Source organism: Solanum dulcamara, chromosome 5 (genome assembly GCF_947179165.1).
Source record: "Solanum dulcamara chromosome 5, daSolDulc1.2, whole genome shotgun sequence".
Lineage (NCBI taxonomy): Eukaryota > Viridiplantae > Streptophyta > Magnoliopsida > Solanales > Solanaceae > Solanum > Solanum dulcamara.
The window spans coordinates 3,657,537-3,684,769 of record NC_077241.1 but is presented as its reverse complement, the minus strand read 5'-3'; the positions used below and the strand labels follow the sequence as shown (position 1 = coordinate 3,684,769).

General features: G+C 36.1%; 2 protein-coding genes across 2 annotated transcripts; both read right to left on the bottom strand.

Annotated features, from left to right (window-relative positions):
* Positions 1-7,323: 7,323 nt before the first annotated feature.
* Positions 7,324-10,466, bottom strand: LOC129888822 (protein TRI1-like). Its single transcript, XM_055963854.1, has 2 exons — positions 9,921-10,466; positions 7,324-7,865 (listed from the first exon to the last, which is right to left on the bottom strand). Exons 1-2 carry the CDS (start codon positions 10,176-10,178, stop codon positions 7,740-7,742), a joined length of 384 nt encoding a protein of 127 aa, XP_055819829.1. The 5' UTR covers positions 10,179-10,466; the 3' UTR covers positions 7,324-7,739.
* A 408-nt stretch (positions 10,467-10,874) lies between these two features.
* On the bottom strand, positions 10,875-14,519 carry LOC129888821 (ABC transporter G family member 14-like). Its single transcript, XM_055963853.1, has 5 exons — positions 14,258-14,519; positions 13,023-13,815; positions 12,565-12,741; positions 12,293-12,480; positions 10,875-12,111 (listed from the first exon to the last, which is right to left on the bottom strand). Exons 1-5 carry the CDS (start codon positions 14,423-14,425, stop codon positions 11,467-11,469), a joined length of 1,971 nt encoding a protein of 656 aa, XP_055819828.1. The 5' UTR covers positions 14,426-14,519; the 3' UTR covers positions 10,875-11,466.
* Between the last annotated feature and the right edge of the window lie 12,714 nt (positions 14,520-27,233).

Below are 27,233 nucleotides of genomic sequence, written 5' to 3'. Positions count from 1 at the left end.
AGTGATGATTGTCGGATAAGGGAAACTCCCATTTAGGTCTTGCTAGTACTCCGAGTCAGTTGAGTTGAGTGGCATGAGATTTGTTCCAGTCTAAAACACTTCTTATTAGACTTAGGACCCTTGAGTGAGTTATTATGTATATATATATATATATATATATATGAGTTGAGATCCTGAGTTGATATTGATGTTTTCTTGATGTTCGTTTCATCCGGCCATTTTACATACTGGTACATTCCATGTACTGACGACATTTGGCCTATATCGTTTCATGATGCAGAGACAGGTACTAGAGATTATCAACCGGCGCTCCGTTGAAGATCCACATACACTTCCAGCCAGTTGGTGAGTCCTCCTAGTTTCCGGAGGATGTTGAGCTTTCTTGTATAGTTTTGTCATCGTTTCCTTTATTTTGATTGTTGGTAGCCATGGGCTTGTCATTGGCACCTTCTAGACTTTGATAGAGGCTTCATAGACTAGAGTGTGGGAAGGTTGGACTGCTACTTTTGAGAAGTCTTATTATATCTGTTTTGATGGGTTGATAGTGATTGGCCTTCGGCCCTTATATTATGAATAGTATGTTATGATTGAATCCTCCTTCGAGTGAATGTGATTGAATGATAGTGTGACTGAATCAGGTGGTTCGCTTGAAGGTCATAAATGGCTTTCGAGTGCCGGTCACGTCTAGGGTACCCTCCCGGGGCGTGACATAAATCTACAAGGACTCTTTCCTCTTAATAAAGACCTTAGCCAAAAGCAAGGGATTCCCGGGGCCCGAACGAGAGCATCAAAATCAATATTCTTTGAACCCCATTCAAAATTGCAATAAAAATTAGTATGGCCCCAAAAATTCTGATGAAATGAGAAATCAAAGTTTTCATTCACTTTGAGTGTGTGAACTCCAAGATCGTCATCTTCATATTGACAATGAACTTTGAGTGGAGAAGTATTTTGAGGGAGGTTACTGACAAAAATTTCAGTAATTGTTGGATTAAAACTAAAAGCATTTGTCATCATCATAAGATTGATTATAAATGAAATGTGCAATGAAAGTTGAACTTTGGTGCAAGGATAATAAGCCATTTAAAGAGTGAAAAATGAAGTTGGTTTCTTCCCTTTATAAAAATGATATACATTGAAGCATTGAGTTTAATTTGGATTATTCCACTCACTAATGATTCCATTAATCTAATGTTGTTATTAAAGAAATGTCATTTTTGACTTATATTTTGATTGGTTGATTTTGTAGATGACCATTGAATTTTTTTATTGTACCAAAGAACAAGACTAATTTTTGACATACAAATTACTCAATTTTACTCAAATATTATTAAAAAGTCTCTTAACTGATTGCGTAGTTAAAATATTTTACTCATTTTTGCATAAGAATCATAATAAGTCATTTTTTTAGTTAAATTATCCACCGACACCTTCACCTCCCGTAATAATAGAGGGTTTAGTATAAACCCCTAAGTCATATTATTACATAAAATAAATAGTAGTAACAAACAAAAGGAGGGGTAATAAAACTAAAACCTCCAAAATGAGTTGATACTTAAAAACACCTTTAAACGTGACACACTCCACTAAATGTATATCTAAACTATTAGAAGTCTTAATTACCCCTAATATGCCACATGGCACAAAAAAACTATCTCGTCCCAATTTATATGACTCACTTTTTTTTTAGTGAATCCTAAGAAGAATGACACATTTCTACGTTTAGTAAAAAAAAATTAAATTTTTACTTCCACTTCTTGAATTTGCCTCCATGATTCTTGCCAAATTTGCCTTGTTTGTATTTACCTTTCCCCTTGCCATGCCCCTTGCCATGCCCCTTGCCATGCCCCTTGCCATGCTTTCCATGATCATAATGTCCACAATGAGCAGTACCCGGTGCAGGGTAATGACCTCCGCCGTGTCCCATCTGATGAGCACCATACGCGGCCGCTCCTGCAGCTGCAACTCCCGCAACTGCAACTCCCGCCATCATTCCATGCGCTACAGAAACAGATTCAGAATTTAAACTTTTGATTTGATTAATATATGGTGAAACTAAACGAAAAGGAATAGGGCTCAATTGATCTCCTTCATCCGGAAATTATTAATAACACTACGCAACTTGGATATTTATCAAGCCACATCTAAAAGTAATTAAGCAATGGTACCTCCATGGTGTGGAGCTGATTGACCAGGGTAACCCGCCGGTGGATACCCTTGTGGAGAATATCCTGCAGGCGGATATCCTTGTGCTGAAGGATACCCTTGTTGAGGAGGGTAAGCCCCATGTTGTTGGGGGTATCCTCCAGGTGCTGGAGGAAACTGCCCTCCAGAAGGAAACTGCCCTTCCGGGGGATGCTGTCCTCCTGGAGGAAATTGTCCAGGAGGGTATTGTCCTCATGGAGGATATTTTGTATGCTTATCCTTTCCACCACCCATTCTTCTCAAGTACCTAGAAATGTCAAAAAAGGTAAAATGAAAGTTTCAATATCATAGAATTGATCGAGAACAACATGAAATCAAATTGTTGCACTTGCAATGCCAACACTAAGTAAGCCAACAAATAAGTGAAAAATATAACATGAAGTAATGTATATATGTGGCCTCTTTGCAAGTGACAAAGTTATACTCTAGCTAAAAATTGTTAGAACTAATATTGTAACACATGTTTGAGCAAGTGAATTGGGCAAGAATTGTAACAAGCCAAATGAATATCAATTACTCTTATTATGTTTTCCTCGTGAGATGTCTCATATAATATTCTCATAGGTTAAATTCAAAACCAAAAGATCCCTCAATTCTTGATGAAATATAGAGATCACATAATAAATTCCTAAATAAGAAAAGTTTCAAACATGATCAGAAACAAGCAAATGTCTCGAAAAATTCCTAAAATGAAATCAAAAAAATTATATTTCTTACTATACAAAAAAAAAAAGGTTATGAACCTCGAAAATTCATATACACTAACCACCACTACAACAACAAAATTAGTGTAATCCAACTTGTAGAGTCGGGGAAAAATTCATATAAACTAACAACGAATAAAGAAAATAAGAAAAGATCTTGATTTCAAAAAATTCATGAAGTGGAAAGGGTCCTTACAATTTTCTTGTGAAGATACAAAGAAAATAAAATGTGTATATTAATGAAGGAAGAATTTGACAAGAGTGGATATGGATGAGTATTTATACTTTTATAGGCCCTTTTACTCTTTTAAATATTTTACACGTGTTAATTACACCATATATGACGTGATTAATTAATGCTAATTGAGGTGTTCAATATATTTCTCCTCTAGAATTTCTAATTTTGCAAATTTATATAAATAATATTACCTAGAAGGGAAAATAGCACTTCTAATACCTCAACTATTGATAAATTCGAATTTAATCCTTTTGAAAAATACATTTAACCTTTTATTAATTGAAGTATGTTGATTTTGGTTCTTTTATATAGGAATATGTTATATTTGAAATATTTTCAGAACTATATTATTGTCGAATAGAGTTAAGGGTCAAAATAAAAAAATTAAAGTATCTTGTTTTTTTAAGTTTTATACTTGAATTATCAAGTGTGTGAGTTTCTTACCTGAACTGTCATCAAATGTTTATCAAAACACACCTAAACTATTAGTTGCTCATTTCTACTACCTAAACAATGGTGATATTTCAGATAGAAAAAATGAATAACTAATAGTTCAAGTGTGTGTTTCGATAAACATTTGGTAATAGTTCAGGTAGAAAACTCACATATCTGATAGTTTCAGTGAAACTCAAAAAGGCAGGATATTTTAGGTGTGTTTTCGCCTTCTCTTTTCAAATATAGAATAGTAGTACAAGCTGAACACCGTACTCGAGTAGTTATGTGGTGGAGCAATTGATAATCATGGTAAATTTGTGCGTCTATATTCATAAACAAAGGAATCAAAAATGAATGTTTTAATTGATTAAAGGTTAAATAAACTTAATATAATATCAAAAGGACTAAAAATTATAATTTAATAATCGAGAGATCGAAAATACTATTAATCCTACCTAGAACTATTTATTATTTCAAAGAGTATTTATGGTCAACCTTTTTCGTAGCAAATTGACTTTTGTTGTCTTTGTTATGTGTATTATTTTCTTGCCTTGTTTCCTTCTTTTCCTCACTAATTCAATGTTAATTACACAACATAGGCTTTTGACTTGTTCCGCAAATTTTGAATCCTTTTATTTTCAACCTTTGAGTTTTGAAAACCTCTCCACAATTCAAGCCTATACCATATATACTAAATAGAAACTTTATGTTTCTTTCTTCAAATAATAAGAGTATAGATTTGGTAAACTTGTCAAATGAAGAAAAGAAGTTGAAAAAAAAAGTGAATCTACAAATCTGAAGTTCCTAATTAATTGTTAAAGTCTGAATTTATTTAACCAAATGTATGTTGTATCCTAGGCACGTTATTCCCGGAGATATATTCAAGATATAATATAAACGCGTTCAAAATAGATTTGATCAGGGGACGGAGATACTGTTATGCTTACAAGTTCGCATAACTCAGTAGCGCTGGCCTAGGTCCTATATTTGTGTTTAAAAATCCACTTCTAAAACTCAATAAGCTACATTTTCTAAGATTCAAAACTTATAAACTCAGTTCTAATTTTGACTTTGATTATGATTTACTACTATATATTTATACTTTTTGAAGTAAAGAGATCCATATGCTAGCAAGTAAGCTAGCAATCACCACGATGCTTTAAAACCATCCCAGCCATAATTCTCCCAAGACATATCCATATACTATACTTAGGGAGCAAACTAGACAAGCTTAATAGTATGTACAAATGTTAATAACTAAGGCTTGAGGACAAATTTATTGTTTGTTTAAAGTTTTTTATGCACAGTTCGAAATCTGATGAATAATGAGCTTGCCTTTCTATTCATTTCCATTTAAATATTAGGCTTTCGATCATCTACGTGGGGGTTAGAATCTGTGATGTATGCACATATCTTTGGCATTTGGATTTGGTTCAAGCTTAATTTTTCTACAATTGGTTTACATGTTTGGGTAACATTTCCTAAAATCAACTCTGCTGTTCAATTAGTACTTCAATGGTTTTTATGAAAACAATTGAAAAGGTTAACAATGACTTATTATGTGAAGTCAAAACTCTTTTTTAGAGGAGTATTCATCTAAGTGCTAGTTTCACAAAAAAAAAAAAAGGATTAAAGTTAAATGTTTGCAAAGTAAGTTTGTCAATTTAAATTACTCGTGAAGAATGATCAATTTGCAAGAAAGTATCTACTTTGAAATATCAAGTCCTCAACAATATAACACATTTGTATCAAATATTAAAGACATACCTAAATAACTTAAACAAACTTAACACAAAGAGTTAATCAAACAATATAAAACTACATTGCAAATGTAAAACAGAGAAGCCAAATGTTAATCAAGGCTAGTTGAAGCAACAATCAAACAAAGGAGAAAATTTCTCGCTTAGTTTTTTCTAGAAATCTTCTATTGTGTCCCTCTTGACCCTGATGCTGCCGAAGAGACTTCCTCTTTCTTTTTATGATTTCCAAAACCGCCTAAATGGCCTGTGTGGTAGCTTTGATTGTTGTCTGGCTCACAATTCTTCCTGACTTGAGACCACTTTCGACCATTTCGTGGAAAATCGATTGTCAGGTGTGGAAGTAGTCAAGATCTTGAGCCTCTACAAAGATGTCGACCAACTCTTGATAGTGTATTTTCTAAAACATATATTCATTTGGCTTCTTTCTCATATTAGAGAGTATTTCAATGTCGACGTTGTATTGGAATTGCCTAACAAAGTCCTGAGTCATATGTGAACCATTTTGAGGCAACATGAAGCCATGAGTAGTTCCTTCGTTGAGAGGATGAAGATCAAATACTTGTGATCTCAAGAACATTTCTCAGCATCCGGTTTTCCTCGACACTGGCTGACTCTCTTACTGTTAATTCAGCTAGAGTTTCTACCTGGCTCACCTTTCGGTATTGGTTTTCATTCGCGCTCTTATCTTTGACCTGGTAAAGTACCAGTGTTCTGCCCGTTTACCACAACCAACCACCTAGAGTGACAGAAACAACAAACATGTTAGGGGTAGGCATTTCGCAGATATTAATCACACATTGTAATGTCAAGCACAAAAGGTCATTTGTCTCATTCAGTGTCTTCTTTTTAATTAGTTTTCTCTATCGTGAAAGTATTTCGATCGATCGTTAGGGGTTGCCTACGTAACATGTCGACATATAATTCGTTCAGGAAATAACAAATATTTGAGTCCCTTCTAGATCAATTTATCATTAGGATTGATCTAGAAGGGACTCACTCAAATTCAAATCATTGAGATTTATCGAGTGAGTTAAATATTATAAATTACCAGCGAGGACTTCGAATTCAAGGAATTGAGCCAGTGATTCATCCTCACCATGACTGGCCTAAGAGACCGAATATATAAGTGTTGATTTGATCGGTAACTGAACGCCGGCGACCGGAGAATGACGTTGGCGAATCTAAGCGGTGGATTAAATCGGGGAGTCATTGATGTAAAAGGAGACGAGTGTTCAGCTGTTTGCAGGCCCTGATGAATGGTGACTTCACATGACATGTTTTAAGCCATAAGATTAAATAAATTTTTTATACATTTGACATGACTTTAATTTAAGACCACAAGATTTAAAAATCTTCTTTATTTTCTTAAATTTCGTGTCAAGTCAAACCAGGTCATTATTTGAAACGGAGGGAATATATGGAATTTGGTTCAATTTGATCCTTAGAAGTATAAACATGATGAAAATGGTCCTAATTGAAATTATACGGATATTGATTCTAATTGTATGTGTGGCCAAACTGTACATGTATATATGTGTTTTCAAAGCGAAATTGAATGTATGTGTGAATTTATTAACTATATATACGGCGAATTGGATTCAATGTATGTGTTTTCAAACTGTATGTGCACAACAGTGACCAAACTGTATGAGAGGCCAAATTGTATGTGAGGGTATGTAAAATATATGTGAAGATGGTGATATTTAGCTAAGCATCGTCGATTTTTCAGAGACCAATTGAAATGCCAACAAGCTTCGGCGACAGTATACAAATGGAACCTAAATACATGTCCTCCGATTATATCTTCTACATCGTCAACACTAACAATTCATCCCTCCTCTCCAATGGAGGGTTTTAGTAAATAACCAAATAGGACAGGGAGTTGAACTGATAATGTAGTTGATCTAACGCAAAAATCCAAGAACCTAGTAATATAATAAGGAACAACTACAACTATTACCACGTATCAACCCCGAGAAAGTTAGAAATCAGCTATATGAACTGTTCATGTCACTTGATTAAATCCGTCTCAGTCGAAAATACAGCAAGGCACAAATTGTAAGAAACTTAATAATTCTTAGGACAATTGAATCCTGCTTCAACTTTGTTTTTTGGCAATGGTAACAGTGCATCTTGATTCAACTTTCAAAGAGTGAGAAACAGGAAATGCGACTGGGGATGGTAGACCATAGCAGGCATAAAACAGAGCAAGCTTCCAATTCCAGATCTATGCACCACAACTAACAACCAGAGTGGAGGGATACAAAATGGAGTAAGATTTTTTTTTTTGGTTTCCCACCCGGTGTCCGGTACCCACACAAAATGGAGAAGTTACGAACTACAATGTTCAGTACCAAGAAAAACCGCTAATGTTTAGAGGAACTGCAAATTGGAAACTTAAGAAGCCTTTTGAAAATGACTGGATATCAGCTTTGCAATCTCTAGAAACCCAACCTTGTCCTTGCCAGCAAATATCGTCTTCAACTTGTCATCACAATTTATCTCCTTCTTGTTTGCAGGGTTCTGCAGATCGTGAATTTTACTTGTCAGAAAAAACTAAAGGATGTATATTGTATATGACCTACTTCACATATTTGTTCAAGTGGATTAAACATGTGTCGACTTAGATCAGATAACAACTATTAATTAAAGAAAACTTTTTTTATCAAATATCAGAAGGATGTGGATTGTCCTCAACCCGATATGAAACTAAAAAATCAGTAATTGTGATATTTTGATGAAATCAATGACAATCATCTCGTTATAACAACTCACACATTGAATGTATGCCTCAAACTACCAGTAGAAGGAATGTCAAATGATTACAAATTACCATCTTGAAAGCCATAGTGCAATATTCTGCAGAAATAACAGCATTTCCTAAAACCCCAAGTGTTGGTGATTGTTGTTCAGTCACTTGTAACTACATTACTGTATTTTGATGAAACAAAACCAAATTTCAATATGAACAAGCGCACAAAACTCTGCCCTAAAAATTGTAGCTGTTCTTTACAGCTAATTGTATCTCAAACAAATGAACTAACAAGAAAAAGCATCTTTTACAAGAAAATTAACATAGAAAAATAGTAGGAGGGTATGCAAATGGGCAACATAGAGAATCATCCTTGGCTACATTGTGTTTTGCTTTTCCATCAAATACACTTTAAGAAAAATCTCATAAATATATCCACAATGAACTTATACTTTTAAGTCTGAATACTGGCATAGGTTGTTAAGCATGCTTGAACTGCTGGTTTAATATATCAGCAATTATTTCCAGCTTGGCCTTATAAAGGATGCCCCAGCTGGTAATACAAAGTTTTGACAGAGCTTGAGGATAAAAGGTCATGTATTATTCAGCACATGGCAACCAAATCAGACATCATAGTATTCCAGGGCCCCAAGCCATGAGCATCCTACTTCTTCATATAAAATGCCGCAATGCCTATACTTGTCAAATTATCATACATTTGAAATAGCAGAAGACGAAAACCTACCAACCATTTTATTCATTATAATGTAGCGTGTTAATTTCTATTCTGGACCAGCCACTCATCATGCAAGAGCTATAATGACCAGCCAAAATAAGCTCAACTCTAAGTTTATGTGCAGCTTTCAGGAAGTCTCGTAGGACAGAAAGTAAAATAACAGAGAGGGGAGAATTGATCATTTGATATCACATGTCCATCAGTAGCCTAACTCCTTACAGAGATTTTAGAACCTCAATGCCAAAATGTCAAGAGCCCTTCGGATCCCTCACCCTCTTGTAGTCTACTCTGACAGGGTCTTTTGTTCCATTAACAGCCAGTCTACTAGATAGGAAAATAACAATATCCTTTAATCCAGTGCACATTTTCAAATCATTTGTAAGACCTCCTAATCACGCAGAAACAACTAGACTTTACAAGAAAATTAAAATTTCATCTATGAGCAAATAGGTTCAACTATCTTATAACGAAAAAAACTAGTCAAAGGACCAGACAACAGACTGATTGTTAATTGCAGCTGCCGTTCTAGGAGCAGTCACTGCTATTTTCCATCAGACCACAAACCCCACCATATACAAAGATATTACACATATCATCGTTGTGAAAATCATTTCATTAAAATAAAACGCAATGTCTTTCCATGCCATGTTAACTATACACATCACTTTTAGCATTTTCAATCACCATACGGTCACACCTACAAACCTGTGCATTTGGATGTCTGCATAGGTCATGGTAAACCATCTTAAATAACTTCTTTTATTTTATCATCTAATGTACTAGGACTATATATCTATCCTAACATTTGAATTTTACGACATTCATTTTGTTGATATAGCTGATGCAAACATCAGGTACCCATACTTGACTCAGCTCAAATTTGACATAGTTCAAGCAAAAAACCTCATTTTTGCAAAGAGACTATTTTCACACCTCGAATCCTTAAATAACAAGCTTCAAAATTAACAATTTCATAGTATATCTTAACATCTTCTACAAAAGAGGATATTCCACAGATGCAACACTATCAACATGCAAAGGTTTATCCTCCATCATAAGTAACATAAAAGAGGGAAATGGAAAAGTGGACCTGAAGATTATTGGTTTTGATGTAATCCCAGATTTTCTTAACAGCACCAGTACGTGAGATTTCAGAAGTACCGACAAATTTTTGTAAAGCAGGTGAAATCGGTAGCGGCTTCAGTATGCCTTTATAACGACCTTTTCCAGTCTCCGTTGCGGTTGCGGTTGCGGTTGCGGTGGACGGAGGTGTCTTTGCGGCGGAGGTCTTAGCAGCAGCCATTAGAGTTCGGCAATAGTTTCCGAAAACCCTAGAAGATGATGCCATTTGTTTTCCTTGGATTCTGCAAAACCCTAGAGCTACAATGGAGAAATGGTGAAACTCGAGGTTTTTGGTTCGAGGGAATGGCGAAGTCGTAGTTTACTGGTGGAATTCTACTTTTTTGGGGGGGGTTTTTACTGTGTTTTGGGGAAAAAACCTTGACCTGTTGGGCTGATAGTGGGAAGAAGGCTCTTTGGGTCGGGTCACTCAAACTATAATTGGGCTCCCGGTTATTTTTTGGAAAACTTACGTAAATGTACCTTTCGGTCATCTAGTTTATCATTATGGTTGAACGCTCGAAGTATGCATTTCGGTTGTATATGTTATGTATAGGTTTATATATAGTATATGTATATTATAGAGATAATGGTGAAAAAGACATCTGAAGTGTTATATTTTTGCGAGTTTCATATTTGAATTATTAGGTGTTTGTATTTTCTATCTTAATTTAGAGTCAACTTGACCACAAGACCACTAAAGCAATGGCTTGGGGCACAATTTTTTAAATATATATATATCATGTATTGGTAAATTTGGAAAGAAATTTTTTGGTAGAAAATATAATAACTTTTTACCTTATATCACGTAAGGTTCTTTGTAATAGAGAAATGAAGTAATTTTCAAGTAAATATAGTATCCTTTCTTACATGGCTACCTATATTATTTATTTATTTATATCATGATGATTGAAACATTCTCCTTTCACTATTTGTACTCTCTTATTATTGAATATTTTGAAGTTTCTTAGACGGTCAACCATTATGCATTATGCAAAATCTATTATTGTCTGCTTACAGAATGAACAAATTTGCCTTTTGATGACTTCTTCAAATTTCAAGCATTACAACAAGTTCACACTATTTAAATATCACTATAATGTATAAATCACTTAAATGTTTCATCTTAAAGTGATAACAACAACAACATACCCAGTGAAATCCCACTAAATGGAGTCTGAGGAGGTTAGAGTGTACACAGGCTCGTGGAGATAGAGAGACTGTCTCCGAAAGATCCTCGACTCAAGTGTATCAAACCAAGTAAAAGAGAAAATACATCTTAAAAGTGATGCATATTCAATATACTCTAAAGTGGCAAAGGTTTATTCTCCAAAGCATTTCAATTTTCCAAAGTTAACGGTATGCAAAAATGTTAAAGTTAACTGTATGCAAAAATATTGCCAGAGTGGTGTTTTGTGTTACATGATCAAAATCTAAATCTAACAATTCTTACTTCCTCTGTTGCAGAAAATTGAACTCTTTCAACTTTGCTCCTATAATCTTCTTCATCGAATCAATCATCGTACACGAGTGAGTGCTAGATAAGCCACAACTCTGTAGCCTATCAACATCACAGCCATGACCGAGACATCGATCCACGTATTGTTTAAGCCTACTGATTCAATGGCAGGTAAATTTGCAACTTGGCAATAGACTCCTTTTGAACATTCATAGTAGTCATTGTCATTGTATTGAACCCCTAGAAGCAACTTGTAACTATAGTAGCTGTAACTCAAATATTTTAACCACAAGATGAACGGGGGAATTTGTTGAATGTAGTATCCTCCAGCAATTAGAAATACCAATGTTGTGACTGATGCTAAAGTAGTGGCTTGTTTAACATCCATTAGTAAGGCACCAAAAGCTAGCCCGAGACTTTGGGAAACGAGGACGTTGTAGAGGACTACTAGGAGAGATAGGATGAAGGTAGTTGGATTGGGTTTTAGCCCTCCCATCCAGTAAAGGATGAACGTAAATGCTGTTGGTAATGCTAGTTCTAAAGGCAAATCTCCCACAGTTTTGGCTAGAAAGTACGATGAGAGACGATACATTCCTGATGATCTCTCTTTGATGAGCATTCTTCTTTCTTGTGGAAATGTGAAAACTGCATTGTAGAGTGGATAGAAGCCCCAAAATACCGTGAAAAAGAACAACATTGCAATCTGCAAAACAGGAAATCAAATTTCATTATTATTATAAGGACATTGTAACATGTAACAAGGCCTCATTGTTGAGATTGTAAGAAATTAGCTCTGTTTACTTGACCAACCTAGCATAAAAATTATAGGAAATTATTTGTTATCGTACGTGGAATATGACATAGGTGAACATATAATTTCTTACTCGATCTTCAATGTGGGATGTTGGAGTATGCCACCATAATAGTCCTGCAAGAAATGCTACACTTATAACTTGGAAGATCCTAAGCTTGTTGAATGTCTCGTATCTTCGTTCCCTTAACCCTCTCATAAGTAGTACTTTGAATTGATGCATCCAACTTGTGCACCATTGCTCTAATTTCACACCATTTCCTGCATCGATAGACCCCACGAAAGCTATTCTTAGCCACTTAATAAAGGTGATGAAAGATTTGACAACAGTTTGAAGTTGCTTACTTGTCGAAACATCCTTTGTGCAACTGTAGTTACTGTTATCTAAACTGCATACTTCAGCTTTCAACCTTGTCGAAATGTTCTTTTCATACGCGGAGATGATAGCTTCTCTCACCAACTTCTTTTCCTGTTCTGTACTATCACCTTGCTCGATGGCATTCTTGGTATCCGGTCCAATTCCTGAAATACCAATGATAGATTTTAAGATGCCAAAAATACTGTAATGAAAGGAACATAAGAGTTTGTCCGTAAGTATTTGACCAAATAGTCGTGAGGGTTCAAGTCCCTCTATACCCAAAAAAACTATTTCACTCACCAACTATTTATTCAAACATTTCTAACTGTTCAATTCATAATTAATATTACTTATCATTAATCCTAGTAACTAATCTGACTTTATGTCTATTAGGCCATAATAGACCATAAAAAATCTGTTGTAACCTTGACGGACAGAGTATTACCATTGGCGAGATCGAGCAAGAGATCAGCTGGATTGATAGTGAGGGATATGGAAAAACCAATAGAGGAGAAGTATTCCAAGGCAGTTGATGCAGGGCCATAGTAGATAGGACATCCCTCAGAGAGCAACACAACCTTATCAAACATATAATAAAGTCTACTAGACGGTTGATGGATCGTTGTGATCACAGTATGACCACTACTTGCTAGTTGTTTAACTGTGTTAAGGATCATGAGTGCTGTTGTTGAATCCAATCCTGAAGTTGGCTCATCAAGAAGTAGTAAACTCGGGTTGATTAGCATTTCTTGACCTATACTAACTCTTTTTTTTTCTCCACCTGATATCCCTCTAAACAATGGACCTCCAATCATACTGTTTCTACATTTGTTTAATCCAAGTTCTGCAATAACATGCTCTACTTGTCTTACTTTTTCGTCCCTACTGAGATTTTGTGGAAGCCTCAACAGAGCTGTGAATAGAAATGTTTCTATTACTGTAAGATGAGGATATAGGACATCATCTTGTGTCACGAATCCGGTTCTACGTTTGATTGAACCTGAGAATGGCTGGCTGTTGTATGTAATTTTACCAGATAATTTGCCCGAAAGACGCCCTCCTAGTGCTGTTAGGAGGGTAGTTTTGCCACTACCTGATGGACCTAACATTGCTAGCATCTCTCCTGGACTTACACTACCTGTTACTCCATTTAGTATAGTCTTTTCTTTTGTACTTGATGATCCTCCACAATACATTCCTTTGGTTTCTTGACTAATCTTGTAAACAATCTCTTCAAACTGCACATTTAAAATGAAGACATAAGAAAAGATTATATCGGAAACAACCTCTCTATCTCTACGATGTAACGGTAAGGTCTGCGTACACACTACCCTCCCCAGACTCAATTTGTGGAATTACATTACGTATGTTGTTGTACACGAACAAAGATTACAATGACCCTATGTTGCTCAGACTCTTCAAATATACACCAGGGTATGTGCCGGGATCCTCCAAAAGCCACATATTTTTTAAGGATCCAATACTGGTGCGACAACATTTTTGAAAGGTCGAGCAACATAACATTAAACCATTGAAGAATAATGATAAGCGCATAATCATAAATTCTAGTAAGGGGATTGAAGAAAACTTCTTTTACTCTATTTATATAGTATAATTTTCCGATAAAAGGATTCAGTTGCCCCTTCAAGCACATGTAAGCAACAAGTAAAAAAATTAGACCTTCAAAGTTATAGGGTACATGGCCCTTTGTGAAAAAGACTGTTGTGACTTGTTCTGGACAGGCAAAACCAGACAGGACATGTCATATTGCTTCGACGATTTCGTCGAAGCTTCCATCAATTCTGTGCCACCATTTTCTGGTTTTGGTGCTACACAATGAAGGTGCATATTGCCAAATATTGTTGAAACAACTTGGACTATATTTGTGTTTATAGTATTTGTGTTTTGGCTGGAAAAAAAAAATCCTAGGAAGGAGAATTAGTTAAAGAGTTAATTTTAACTTGAGTTCCCTAAATTGAATTGTACAACCATATATATACACAAAATATAAAGGAAGAAAGACACATTGAGGAGGATCTCTATTGTTTGTTTTAAAGTAGTGGACCTATTTCACTTTCTTTTATCTTGTGGGCTCTCACATATTTAAAGTATGGTAACACAATCAAATTATTACACTAATCTTCTTCAGGTTAGTTTTACTCTTAGGATGTGTTCGGTAGGTAAAGAAAAATATTTTCGATTAAGTAAATCTTAACTAAATGTTCTCAAAATATGATATGATCGAAGATAAAAATATCTGTTTCTAGTAGTGTATGTAATTAAGCAAAAATTGTTGTGACAAATATAAGTCAAATTGTTGAACTTTTACTACGAAAGTCATTTTCCTCAATTTTAAGAAACTTATTTTCCAAAAAAAAATATTTTCTGAAAAATTTGATCAATCAAACATGAAAAAATTGAAAAATATTTTCTAAAATATATTTTCTTGTGTACTAAACACACTCTTAAATCTTTTTTGAACTATGGTATCTTCTAACATATAATATCTTTCCATTCTTGTATGAAGTGCAGGATTGTTTCATTTAAAAAAAAAAATCATGTAGAGACTCATTTAGTCTCCTTTTGAGAGTGAAGAGTCCATAATCATCGCAAAATTAAAAATTTCGTTGAGGATATTGATGATTTAATATTCATAAATAAATAACTTTTGACCTATGTATTAATTTAATCTTTTGACGACAAATATTCAATTGACCCCCTAAGTGTATGTGGCTTTTTGACTTATGTACACAAATATTTCGATGATAGTTTACCCATCTTTCATTGAAAAATTATGTAATGTACAAAAGTTAAATACTAATTATTATCAATGTATATTTAATTTTGTGTTTCCTTAATACAACTGAAAAGAAAATTTGAACACACTTTACCAAATATCTGACCCCGGTTCTGGTTAAGGCACTATGATAGTTTACCTTTAACATAAACTTGTCATTAGATTTTAATTAGTAATAATTATGAGTTTAAAGTTGGATATGAAAACCAAATTAATTGGTGGCATTACCCTAGAAATTAGGGATATGTCAGGAAATTATTGTCGGTTTTTTTTTCTTTTCAAATTGGCATTCATTTATACGGCTACTTTTTAAGTTTTCTTGAATCATGAGTCATAACTCCAAAAAAAAAAAAGTTTCTTAAATCTTACTAATAGACAATCATAGTGCTTCCCAACTTTAACTCAATAAAGCTCTCTTTATAAAAAATTTCTACTAGACAATCTCTTAAATTTATCACTATATTTTATTGAGATATTGAATTACAGTTATTTTAATTGAATACGTAATAAATATTCTTATTAGACATGACTTCCTGTTCAAAATTTGCAAAAAAGTTTATGAACATTGTTTTCAAGCATTCATTATATAGATAATTGAATTAACTATATATGTTCGAAATAACTTTTTTTTGATATATAAATTAGCTGTGGAATTCTCTTAACATAAGAGAAAATTCTATTAAAGTCACAACGGGGTTAAGAAATTGCTACTTTTGAATCTCTGTATATAATTCCTATTGAATGTACAAACCTTACCTTACTATTCTCTTTTTTATCAATACAATACAATTTCCACACAAGAATATATATATTTTGACTCATGCTAGCGCAAGTAAAGCTTCATATAATTTATTTATTTATTGCAAAAAGCAATCTTAGATTACATCATTTGACATGTATGTAACTAAAACCTCCTATGGATAAATATACAAAACAAGAATTAGAAATCAAAACGTGTAAATGAATGCACAATTGTTACTTTCCATTTAAAATTCATGAAAGTATATTCATACCACCCATGGTAAGCATTTTACATTAATGCTTCTTGTTAGGGGGAGGAAGCACCACAACTAAAGTTTGATATGATGAAAAATAATGAATATAAATTGGATACGAGAATTTTACGTGGAAACCCCTCTAAATGATAGAAGGGAAAAACCACGGGGTAGAAGGATCTCACTATAAAATATGGAGTACACAGCTCTTAAATACAAGGAGAAAACAACAATTAACACTTCTCTCTTGTAAAAGGAACAACTACTAAAGAGGACACTCAAGACTACAATATTTATCTTGGTGTAAAACTCTCTTTGTATTCTTACTCTCTCTTTCTGGGATGATTTAAATGAGGGCAGGAAGCCCTCTATTTATAGGAGGATGAAAACGCGTAGAAAATTTACGCGTTAATTTTCTACGCGTTTGTCAAAGAAGCCAGCAGCCTTTGAAGACTTAATTGCTGAAAACGTGTATACATTTTTCATTGCAGATTGGCAGCCATTCTTGACTCCCTTTTGCAGCAGATTGGCAGCCATTCTTGACTCTCTTTTGCAGCAACTTTTATTGACTTTCATTCTCCCACTTGAAGATTTAATTGAGAATCAATTAAGTCTTCACACCATCCTTTCTACCCAACTACTGCAATGTTACGTTTCTGCTAGGCCAATAGAAGATCGACACCATATGAACTTGTTACTGTTGATCGGCTTCGTAAACATATCTGCCAGGTTGTCATTAGTGTGAATTTTCTGAATATCCACACTGCCTTCTTCCACCTTCTCACGAACAAAGTGATACTGAACTCGTATGTGTTTTGTCCTTGAATGAAATGCCGGATTCTTTGCAAGATGCAAAGCGCTCTGACTGTCACAAAATAGAGCAATCTTCTCTTATTTGTGCCCGAGCTCCTCCAATAACATCTGCATCCATATTGCCTCTTTGCTAGCTTATGTAGCTGCTACATATTCTGCTTCCGTCGTAGATGTAGCCACGATAGACTGCAGTTTTGAAACCCAGCTTACAGCTCCTCCAGCAAGAGTAAACACATAACCTGTGGTGGACTTGCTTTTATCAAGATCACCTGCATAATCTGAATCAACATAACCTTTAACAGTAAAGTCTGATCCTCCATAACACATTGTAACATCTGAGGTACCCTTGATGTATCTCAGGATCCTCTTAACAGTATTCCAATGCTCTCTTCCAGGATTAGCCATGTACCGACTAACCACTCCCACTGCTTGTGCAATGTCAGGTCTTGTACATACCATGGCGAACATTAAACTTCCCACTGCTGATGTATACGGTACTCTAGACATCTCCATCCTCTCTGCTTCATTACTAGGACACATACTTGAGGATAACTTGAAATTAATAGGAAGTGGGGTAGAAATTGACTTACAGTCTTGCATCTTGAAACGTCTCAAGATTTTCTTCAAGTAGTTCTTTTGAGAAAGCCAAATCTTCCTATTATTTCTGTCTCGGTGAATTTGCATCCCTAGAATCTTGTTTGCTGGTCCCAAGTCCTTCATTTCAAACTCCCTAGCCAACTGTGCCTTTAAATTTGTGAGACGATCTTTGTTGGGGCCTGCTACCAACATGTCGTCAACATACAACAGCAAAATAACAAAATCTTCATCAACAAATCTCTTGTAATAAACACAAGGATCTGAACTATGTCTGTTGTATCCAAGGCTTATAATGAAGGAATCAAATCTCTTATACCAACATCTCGGCGCCTGTTTGAGACCATATAGAGATTTGTTCAACCTGCAAACCAAGTTCTCTTTTTCCTGTTCTTTAAAACCTTCTGGTTGAAGCATATAAATTTCTTCTTCAAGCTCTTCATGAAGAAATGCAGTTTTGACATCTAACTGCTCCAAGTACAAGTCAAATGTAGTACACATCGCCAGGACCACTCGAATTGTTGTGAGTCGAACCACCGGAGAAAATATCTCATTGAAGTCTATACCTTCTTTCTGAGCGAATCCTTTCACCACCAATCTTGCACGATACCTCTCCACTTGATTATTACCATTGCGTTTGATCTTGTAGACCCATTTGTTTCCAATGGCCTTCCTTCCTTGTGGTAATTGAACAAGATCCCATGTTTTATTTTTATGAAGAGCTTCAATTTCTTCTTGCATTGCTGCCACCCACAGAGATGATTCTTGGCCTTTCATAGCTTCTTGAAAGGTTGAAGGCTCTCCATCTTCTGTTAATAGACAGTATGCAATATTACTCTCCATAGAATAATCTGAGTGTCAAACTGGTTCTCTTCTCTCCCTAGTTGACCGTCGAACTTCTGGAGTTTCGATCTCAGCTTGCTCTTGTTCTTCGTGCTCTGGTGCTGCTTCAGAAGAAACTGGAACTTCTTCTATTTCTTCAACTTCAACTGTAGTAGTCTCTGATTTTTCTTTTGAAGTGCTACCTTCTTTTGCTTGTATCTTGTTTTCAACAAATACAACATCCCTGCTGATTACCATCTTGCGGCCTGTGGGATCCCACAAGCGATACCCCTTGACTCCATCAGCATACCCTAAGAAAATGCATTCCCTGGATTTTGGATCCAACTTCGATTTTTCTTGGGTGTTGTACATAACATAAGCAGGACTTCCGAATATATGTAAGCGAGAATAATCAGCTGGTTTTCCTGTCCACATCTCCATTGGCGTTTTCAGATCAATTGCGGTTGATGGTGACCGATTGATCACATAACAGGCGGTTTTGACTGCTTCTGCCCAGAATGGTTTTTCCAACCCTGCATTTGCCAACATAGCTCTTGTCCGTTCCAACAAGGTTCTGTTCATCCGCTCTGCTACTCCATTTTGTTGTGGAGTATATGCCACCGTGAACTGCCGTTTAATACCTTCTTATTTACAGAAGTTATTAAATTCATCACCAGTGTATTCTCCTCCATTATCTGTCCTCAAACACTTGATCTTTTTCTCAGATTCAAGTTCCACCCGCGCTTTGAATTCTTTGAAAACTGAAAAAACATCTGCCTTCCTCTTGATTGGATACACCCAACTTCTCCTGGAGTAATTGTCGATAAATGACACGAAATATTTCGCTCCTCCTAGAGACTCCACCGGTGCTTGCCAGACATCAGAGTGAACCAGATCTAGTATTTCTTTGCTTTTAGCAGAGGAACTGCTAAACTTCAGTCTATTTTGCTTACTGGTAACACAATGCTCACAAAAGGGAAGTGAAACCTTTTTGAGCCCTGGAAGAAGTTTTTGCTCAGCAAGAATCTTCAAACCTCGTTCCGACATATGGCCAAGTTTACGATGCCACATCATCGTTGATTCTTCAAATGAACTTGCTGACGCGGTTGATGTTTCTCCTTCTTGGTGTGTTTCACCTTTAAGCACATATAGATTTGCAGCAAGTTTTTCTGCTTTCATCACTACAAGCGCTCCTTTGGATATTCTCATGACTCCACCATGAGTCTTATACGAACATCCATTATCATCTAGTTGTCCTAAAGACAATAGATTCTTCTTCAAGTCTTTTACATGTCGTACCTCCTGGATGGTGCGAACCGTGCCATCATACATTTTTATTTTGATGGACTCAATACCAATAACATCCAAAGCATGATCGTTTCCCATGAACACAGATCCTCCTGAGATAGGATTATATTGATGGAACCATTCTCTCCTGGAAGTCATGTGCCATGTTGCTCCTGTGTCCATGATCCAGACATCAGCAAAACGTTTTCTGCCTTCATTATTTGATATTGCCTCACTGCATAAAATATCGCCATCATCCGAGGTACATGCAACATTCCCTTGAGCATTTGATGGCTCAGGGTGTTCACTCTTCTTCTTGAACCGACAATCTTTCTTGAAGTGCCCTTTCTTGCCACAGTTGTAGCACTTGATATTCTTCTTACTTCTTGATTGAGATCTGCCATGATTGTGACTCCCACTGGGGCCACGTTCCGTTGGTCTTCCTCTCACCATCATCAAAGCTTCAGCTTGTTGCGAACTTGCTTGTCTGTCTTCCTTATTTTTGCGCCAATTTTCTTCTTCCAAGACAGCAGCTGCAATTTCATCGAAAACTAGACTGTCTGTATTGTTCGTCAGGTTGATGATGAGTTGATCATACGAGTCAGGCAGACTTTGAAGTAGAAGCTCTGCACGTTCAGTCCACTCTATTTTGCAACCCATTGTTGTAAGTTGCGAAAACAGAGTATTCAAAGTATTGATATGTTCAGTAACTGACATGGACTCTGCCATTCATAGAGTATACAATCTTCTTTTTAAGAAGATTTTATTATGCAAAGACTTGGCCTCATACAACCCCGTAAGAGTATCCCATATTTCCTTCGCCGTCCGCTTTTCCGCTACACTAGACAACACTTGATCAGCCAGTGCCAAGTGTAGATCAGCAACTGCGTTGCTGTCTATGTCGTTCCACTTGCTGTCATCAACAAAGTCTGTGGGCCTGTCTTCAATTGCAGCTAAGCAATTGTCTTTTCTCAATATCGCTTTTATTTTCATTTTCCACAATGAGAAATTAGTCCCATTGAACTTTTCAACGTCAAACTTTGTTGTACTCGACATTGTTATTTGCTTCACACCCTTCTAGATCGTTTCTGAATATTTTTGCGAACAATCGTGACAAATTGTACCGTCACCGAATTTACTATTCACGTGAATAGTACTATTCACCAAATTTTACTATTCACGAAAAGTTACTATTCACAGATAGTACCTTCGCATAAAATAGACAGAATAACCAAGGGCTCTAATACCACTGTTAGGGGGAGGAAGCACCACAACTAAAGTTTGATATGATGAAAATAATGAATATAAATTAGACACGAGAATTTTACGTGGAAACCCCTCTAAATGATAGAAGGGAAAAACCACGGGGTAGAAGGATCTCACTATAAAATATGGAGTACACAGCTCTTAAATACAAGGAGAAAACAACAATTAACACTTCTCTCTTGTAAAAGGAACAACTACTAAAGAGGACACTCAAGACTACAATATTTATCTTGGTGTAAAACTCTCTTTGTATTCTTACTCTCTCTTTCTGGGATGATTTAAATGAGGGCAGGAAGCCCTCTATTTATAGGAGGATGAAAACGCGTAGAAAATTTACGCGTTAATTTTCTACGCGTTTGTCAAAGAAGCCAGCAGCCTTTGAAGACTTAATTGCTGAAAACGTGTATACATTTTTCATTGCAGATTGGCAGCCATTCTTGACTCCCTTTTGCAGCAGATTGGCAGCCATTCTTGACTCTCTTTTGCAGCAACTTTTATTGACTTTCATTCTCCCACTTGAAGATTTAATTGAGAATCAATTAAGTCTTCACACCATCCTTTCTACCCAACTACTGCAATGTTACGTTTCTGCTAGGCCAATAGAAGATCGACACCATATGAACTTGTTACTGTTGATCGGCTTCGTAAACATATCTGCCAGGTTGTCATTAGTGTGAATTTTCTGAATATCCACACTGCCTTCTTCCACCTTCTCACGAACAAAGTGATACTGAACTCGTATGTGTTTTGTCCTTGAATGAAATGCCGGATTCTTTGCAAGATGCAAAGCGCTCTGACTGTCACAAAATAGAGCAATCTTCTCTTATTTGTGCCCGAGCTCCTCCAATAACATCTGCATCCATATTGCCTCTTTGCTAGCTTATGTAGCTGCTACATATTCTGCTTCCGTCGTAGATGTAGCCACGATAGACTGCAGTTTTGAAACCCAGCTTACAGCTCCTCCAGCAAGAGTAAACACATAACCTGTGGTGGACTTGCTTTTATCAAGATCACCTGCATAATCTGAATCAACATAACCTTTAACAGTAAAGTCTGATCCTCCATAACACATTGTAACATCTGAGGTACCCTTGATGTATCTCAGGATCCTCTTAACAGTATTCCAATGCTCTCTTCCAGGATTAGCCATGTACCGACTAACCACTCCCACTGCTTGTGCAATGTCAGGTCTTGTACATACCATGGCGAACATTAAACTTCCCACTGCTGATGTATACGGTACTCTAGACATCTCCATCCTCTCTGCTTCATTACTAGGACACATACTTGAGGATAACTTGAAATTAATAGGAAGTGGGGTAGAAATTGACTTACAGTCTTGCATCTTGAAACGTCTCAAGATTTTCTTCAAGTAGTTCTTTTGAGAAAGCCAAATCTTCCTATTATTTCTGTCTCGGTGAATTTGCATCCCTAGAATCTTGTTTGCTGGTCCCAAGTCCTTCATTTCAAACTCCCTAGCCAACTGTGCCTTTAAATTTGTGAGACGATCTTTGTTGGGGCCTGCTACCAACATGTCGTCAACATACAACAGCAAAATAACAAAATCTTCATCAACAAATCTCTTGTAATAAACACAAGGATCTGAACTATGTCTGTTGTATCCAAGGCTTATAATGAAGGAATCAAATCTCTTATACCAACATCTCGGCGCCTGTTTGAGACCATATAGAGATTTGTTCAACCTGCAAACCAAGTTCTCTTTTTCCTGTTCTTTAAAACCTTCTGGTTGAAGCATATAAATTTCTTCTTCAAGCTCTTCATGAAGAAATGCAGTTTTGACATCTAACTGCTCCAAGTACAAGTCAAATGTAGTACACATCGCCAGGACCACTCGAATTGTTGTGAGTCGAACCACCGGAGAAAATATCTCATTGAAGTCTATACCTTCTTTCTGAGCGAATCCTTTCACCACCAATCTTGCACGATACCTCTCCACTTGATTATTACCATTGCGTTTGATCTTGTAGACCCATTTGTTTCCAATGGCCTTCCTTCCTTGTGGTAATTGAACAAGATCCCATGTTTTATTTTTATGAAGAGCTTCAATTTCTTCTTGCATTGCTGCCACCCACAGAGATGATTCTTGGCCTTTCATAGCTTCTTGAAAGGTTGAAGGCTCTCCATCTTCTGTTAATAGACAGTATGCAATATTACTCTCCATAGAATAATCTGAGTGCCAAACTGGTTCTCTTCTCTCCCTAGTTGACCGTCGAACTTCTGGAGTTTCGATCTCAGCTTGCTCTTGTTCTTCGTGCTCTGGTGCTGCTTCAGAAGAAACTGGAACTTCTTCTATTTCTTCAACTTCAACTGTAGTAGTCTCTGATTTTTCTTTTGAAGTGCTACCTTCTTTTGCTTGTATCTTGTTTTCAACAAATACAACATCCCTGCTGATTACCATCTTGCGGCCTGTGGGATCCCACAAGCGATACCCCTTGACTCCATCAGCATACCCTAAGAAAATGCATTCCCTGGATTTTGGATCCAACTTCGATTTTTCTTGGGTGTTGTACATAACATAAGCAGGACTTCCGAATATATGTAAGCGAGAATAATCAGCTGGTTTTCCTGTCCACATCTCCATTGGCGTTTTCAGATCAATTGCGGTTGATGGTGACCGATTGATCACATAACAGGCGGTTTTGACTGCTTCTGCCCAGAATGGTTTTTCCAACCCTGCATTTGCCAACATAGCTCTTGTCCGTTCCAACAAGGTTCTGTTCATCCGCTCTGCTACTCCATTTTGTTGTGGAGTATATGCCACCGTGAACTGCCGTTTAATACCTTCTTATTTACAGAAGTTATTAAATTCATCACCAGTGTATTCTCCTCCATTATCTGTCCTCAAACACTTGATCTTTTTCTCAGATTCAAGTTCCACCCGCGCTTTGAATTCTTTGAAAACTGAAAAAACATCTGCCTTCCTCTTGATTGGATACACCCAACTTCTCCTGGAGTAATTGTCGATAAATGACACGAAATATTTCGCTCCTCCTAGAGACTCCACCGGTGCTTGCCAGACATCAGAGTGAACCAGATCTAGTATTTCTTTGCTTTTAGCAGAGGAACTGCTAAACTTCAGTCTATTTTGCTTACTGGTAACACAATGCTCACAAAAGGGAAGTGAAACCTTTTTGAGCCCTGGAAGAAGTTTTTGCTCAGCAAGAATCTTCAAACCTCGTTCCGACATATGGCCAAGTTTACGATGCCACATCATCGTTGATTCTTCAAATGAACTTGCTGACGCGGTTGATGTTTCTCCTTCTTGGTGTGTTTCACCTTTAAGCACATATAGATTTGCAGCAAGTTTTTCTGCTTTCATCACTACAAGCGCTCCTTTGGATATTCTCATGACTCCACCATGAGTCTTATACGAACATCCATTATCATCTAGTTGTCCTAAAGACAATAGATTCTTCTTCAAGTCTTTTACATGTCGTACCTCCTGGATGGTGCGAACCGTGCCATCATACATTTTTATTTTGATGGACTCAATACCAATAACATCCAAAGCATGATCGTTTCCCATGAACACAGATCCTCCTGAGATAGGATTATATTGATGGAACCATTCTCTCCTGGAAGTCATGTGCCATGTTGCTCCTGTGTCCATGATCCAGACATCAGCAAAACGTTTTCTGCCTTCATTATTTGATATTGCCTCACTGCATAAAATATCGCCATCATCCGAGGTACATGCAACATTCCCTTGAGCATTTGATGGCTCAGGGTGTTCACTCTTCTTCTTGAACCGACAATCTTTCTTGAAGTGCCCTTTCTTGCCACAGTTGTAGCACTTGATATTCTTCTTACTTCTTGATTGAGATCTGCCATGATTGTGACTCCCACTGGGGCCACGTTCCGTTGGTCTTCCTCTCACCATCATCAAAGCTTCAGCTTGTTGCGAACTTGCTTGTCTGTCTTCCTTATTTTTGCGCCAATTTTCTTCTTCCAAGACAGCAGCTGCAATTTCATCGAAAACTAGACTGTCTGTATTGTTCGTCAGGTTGATGATGAGTTGATCATACGAGTCAGGCAGACTTTGAAGTAGAAGCTCTGCACGTTCAGTCCACTCTATTTTGCAACCCATTGTTGTAAGTTGCGAAAACAGAGTATTCAAAGTATTGATATGTTCAGTAACTGACATGGACTCTGCCATTCATAGAGTATACAATCTTCTTTTTAAGAAGATTTTATTATGCAAAGACTTGGCCTCATACAACCCCGTAAGAGTATCCCATATTTCCTTCGCCGTCCGCTTTTCCGCTACACTAGACAACACTTGATCAGCCAGTGCCAAGTGTAGATCAGCAACTGCGTTGCTGTCTATGTCGTTCCACTTGCTGTCATCAACAAAGTCTGTGGGCCTGTCTTCAATTGCAGCTAAGCAATTGTCTTTTCTCAATATCGCTTTTATTTTCATTTTCCACAATGAGAAATTAGTCCCATTGAACTTTTCAACGTCAAACTTTGTTGTACTCGACATTGTTATTTGCTTCACACCCTTCTAGATCGTTTCTGAATATTTTTGCGAACAATCGTGACAAATTGTACCGTCACCGAATTTACTATTCACGTGAATAGTACTATTCACCAAATTTTACTATTCACGAAAAGTTACTATTCACAGATAGTACCTTCGCATAAAATAGACAGAATAACCAAGGGCTCTAATACCACTGTTAGGGGGAGGAAGCACCACAACTAAAGTTTGATATGATGAAAATAATGAATATAAATTAGACACGAGAATTTTACGTGGAAACCCCTCTAAATGATAGAAGGGAAAAACCACGGGGTAGAAGGATCTCACTATAAAATATGGAGTACACAGCTCTTAAATACAAGGAGAAAACAACAATTAACACTTCTCTCTTGTAAAAGGAACAACTACTAAAGAGGACACTCAAGACTACAATATTTATCTTGGTGTAAAACTCTCTTTGTATTCTTACTCTCTCTTTCTGGGATGATTTAAATGAGGGCAGGAAGCCCTCTATTTATAGGAGGATGAAAACGCGTAGAAAATTTACGCGTTAATTTTCTACGCGTTTGTCAAAGAAGCCAGCAGCCTTTGAAGACTTAATTGCTGAAAACGTGTATACATTTTTCATTGCAGATTGGCAGCCATTCTTGACTCCCTTTTGCAGCAGATTGGCAGCCATTCTTGACTCCCTTTTGTAGCAACTTTTATTGACTTTCACTTCTCACAAGTTGATCCACAATATAGATTTAGTGTAGTAAATAATAAAGTTCTATATTGGATGGACGCCATTTCCTCATTCTTCATCAAATATTTTTGGTTTGAGCTTTGAAAATTGTTATTACTAAAAAAAAAGTCAAAATTTGTGATGGACCTTTTATATGAAACAATTGCAACAAGTATGGATTTCTAATAAAAGTTTCTTTGAAAATCTCAATTTCTTTTTAGTACTGAGAGAAATTAATGGTAGGAATCACTTCCCCCTTAATATGCCTTACACAACATCGAGAATCTAAATAAGTTAGACTAATAAATTTTGGATATCACATGATAAATAAAAAAAAAGATGTTGAATATATCGTAATTAATAGTAAAATATGTAATTATATTAGGTAAATATTTCTTTGTATATTGTTAGGCAAAAGAAGACAAAAGATAAGGTTCTTTTCCTTGTTTTTGAAAAATGATTCCAAATATATTCCCCAACCACCACCACCCTTCTGTTAATATTCTTGAAACTGAAATATCAACATTTATATCATCTTGTTGGTATAATTTTTCTAATAGTCATTAGAAAAATGATGAAATTGAATAGATTCTAATCAAATTGTTTTGATTCCTCGTTTAACTTTATAATATATATATATATATATATATATATATATGTAAAATTATCAATTATCGTATTATTTGTTATTGCGATTATTTTATTCTTCATTGTTTTCAGTATAACTATATATATATATATATATATATGTAAAATTATCAATTATCGTATTATTTGTTATTGCAATTATTCTATTCTTCATTGTTTTCAGTATAACTAGCATTTTGGAATCTAATCTTTTCCAACATTCATTT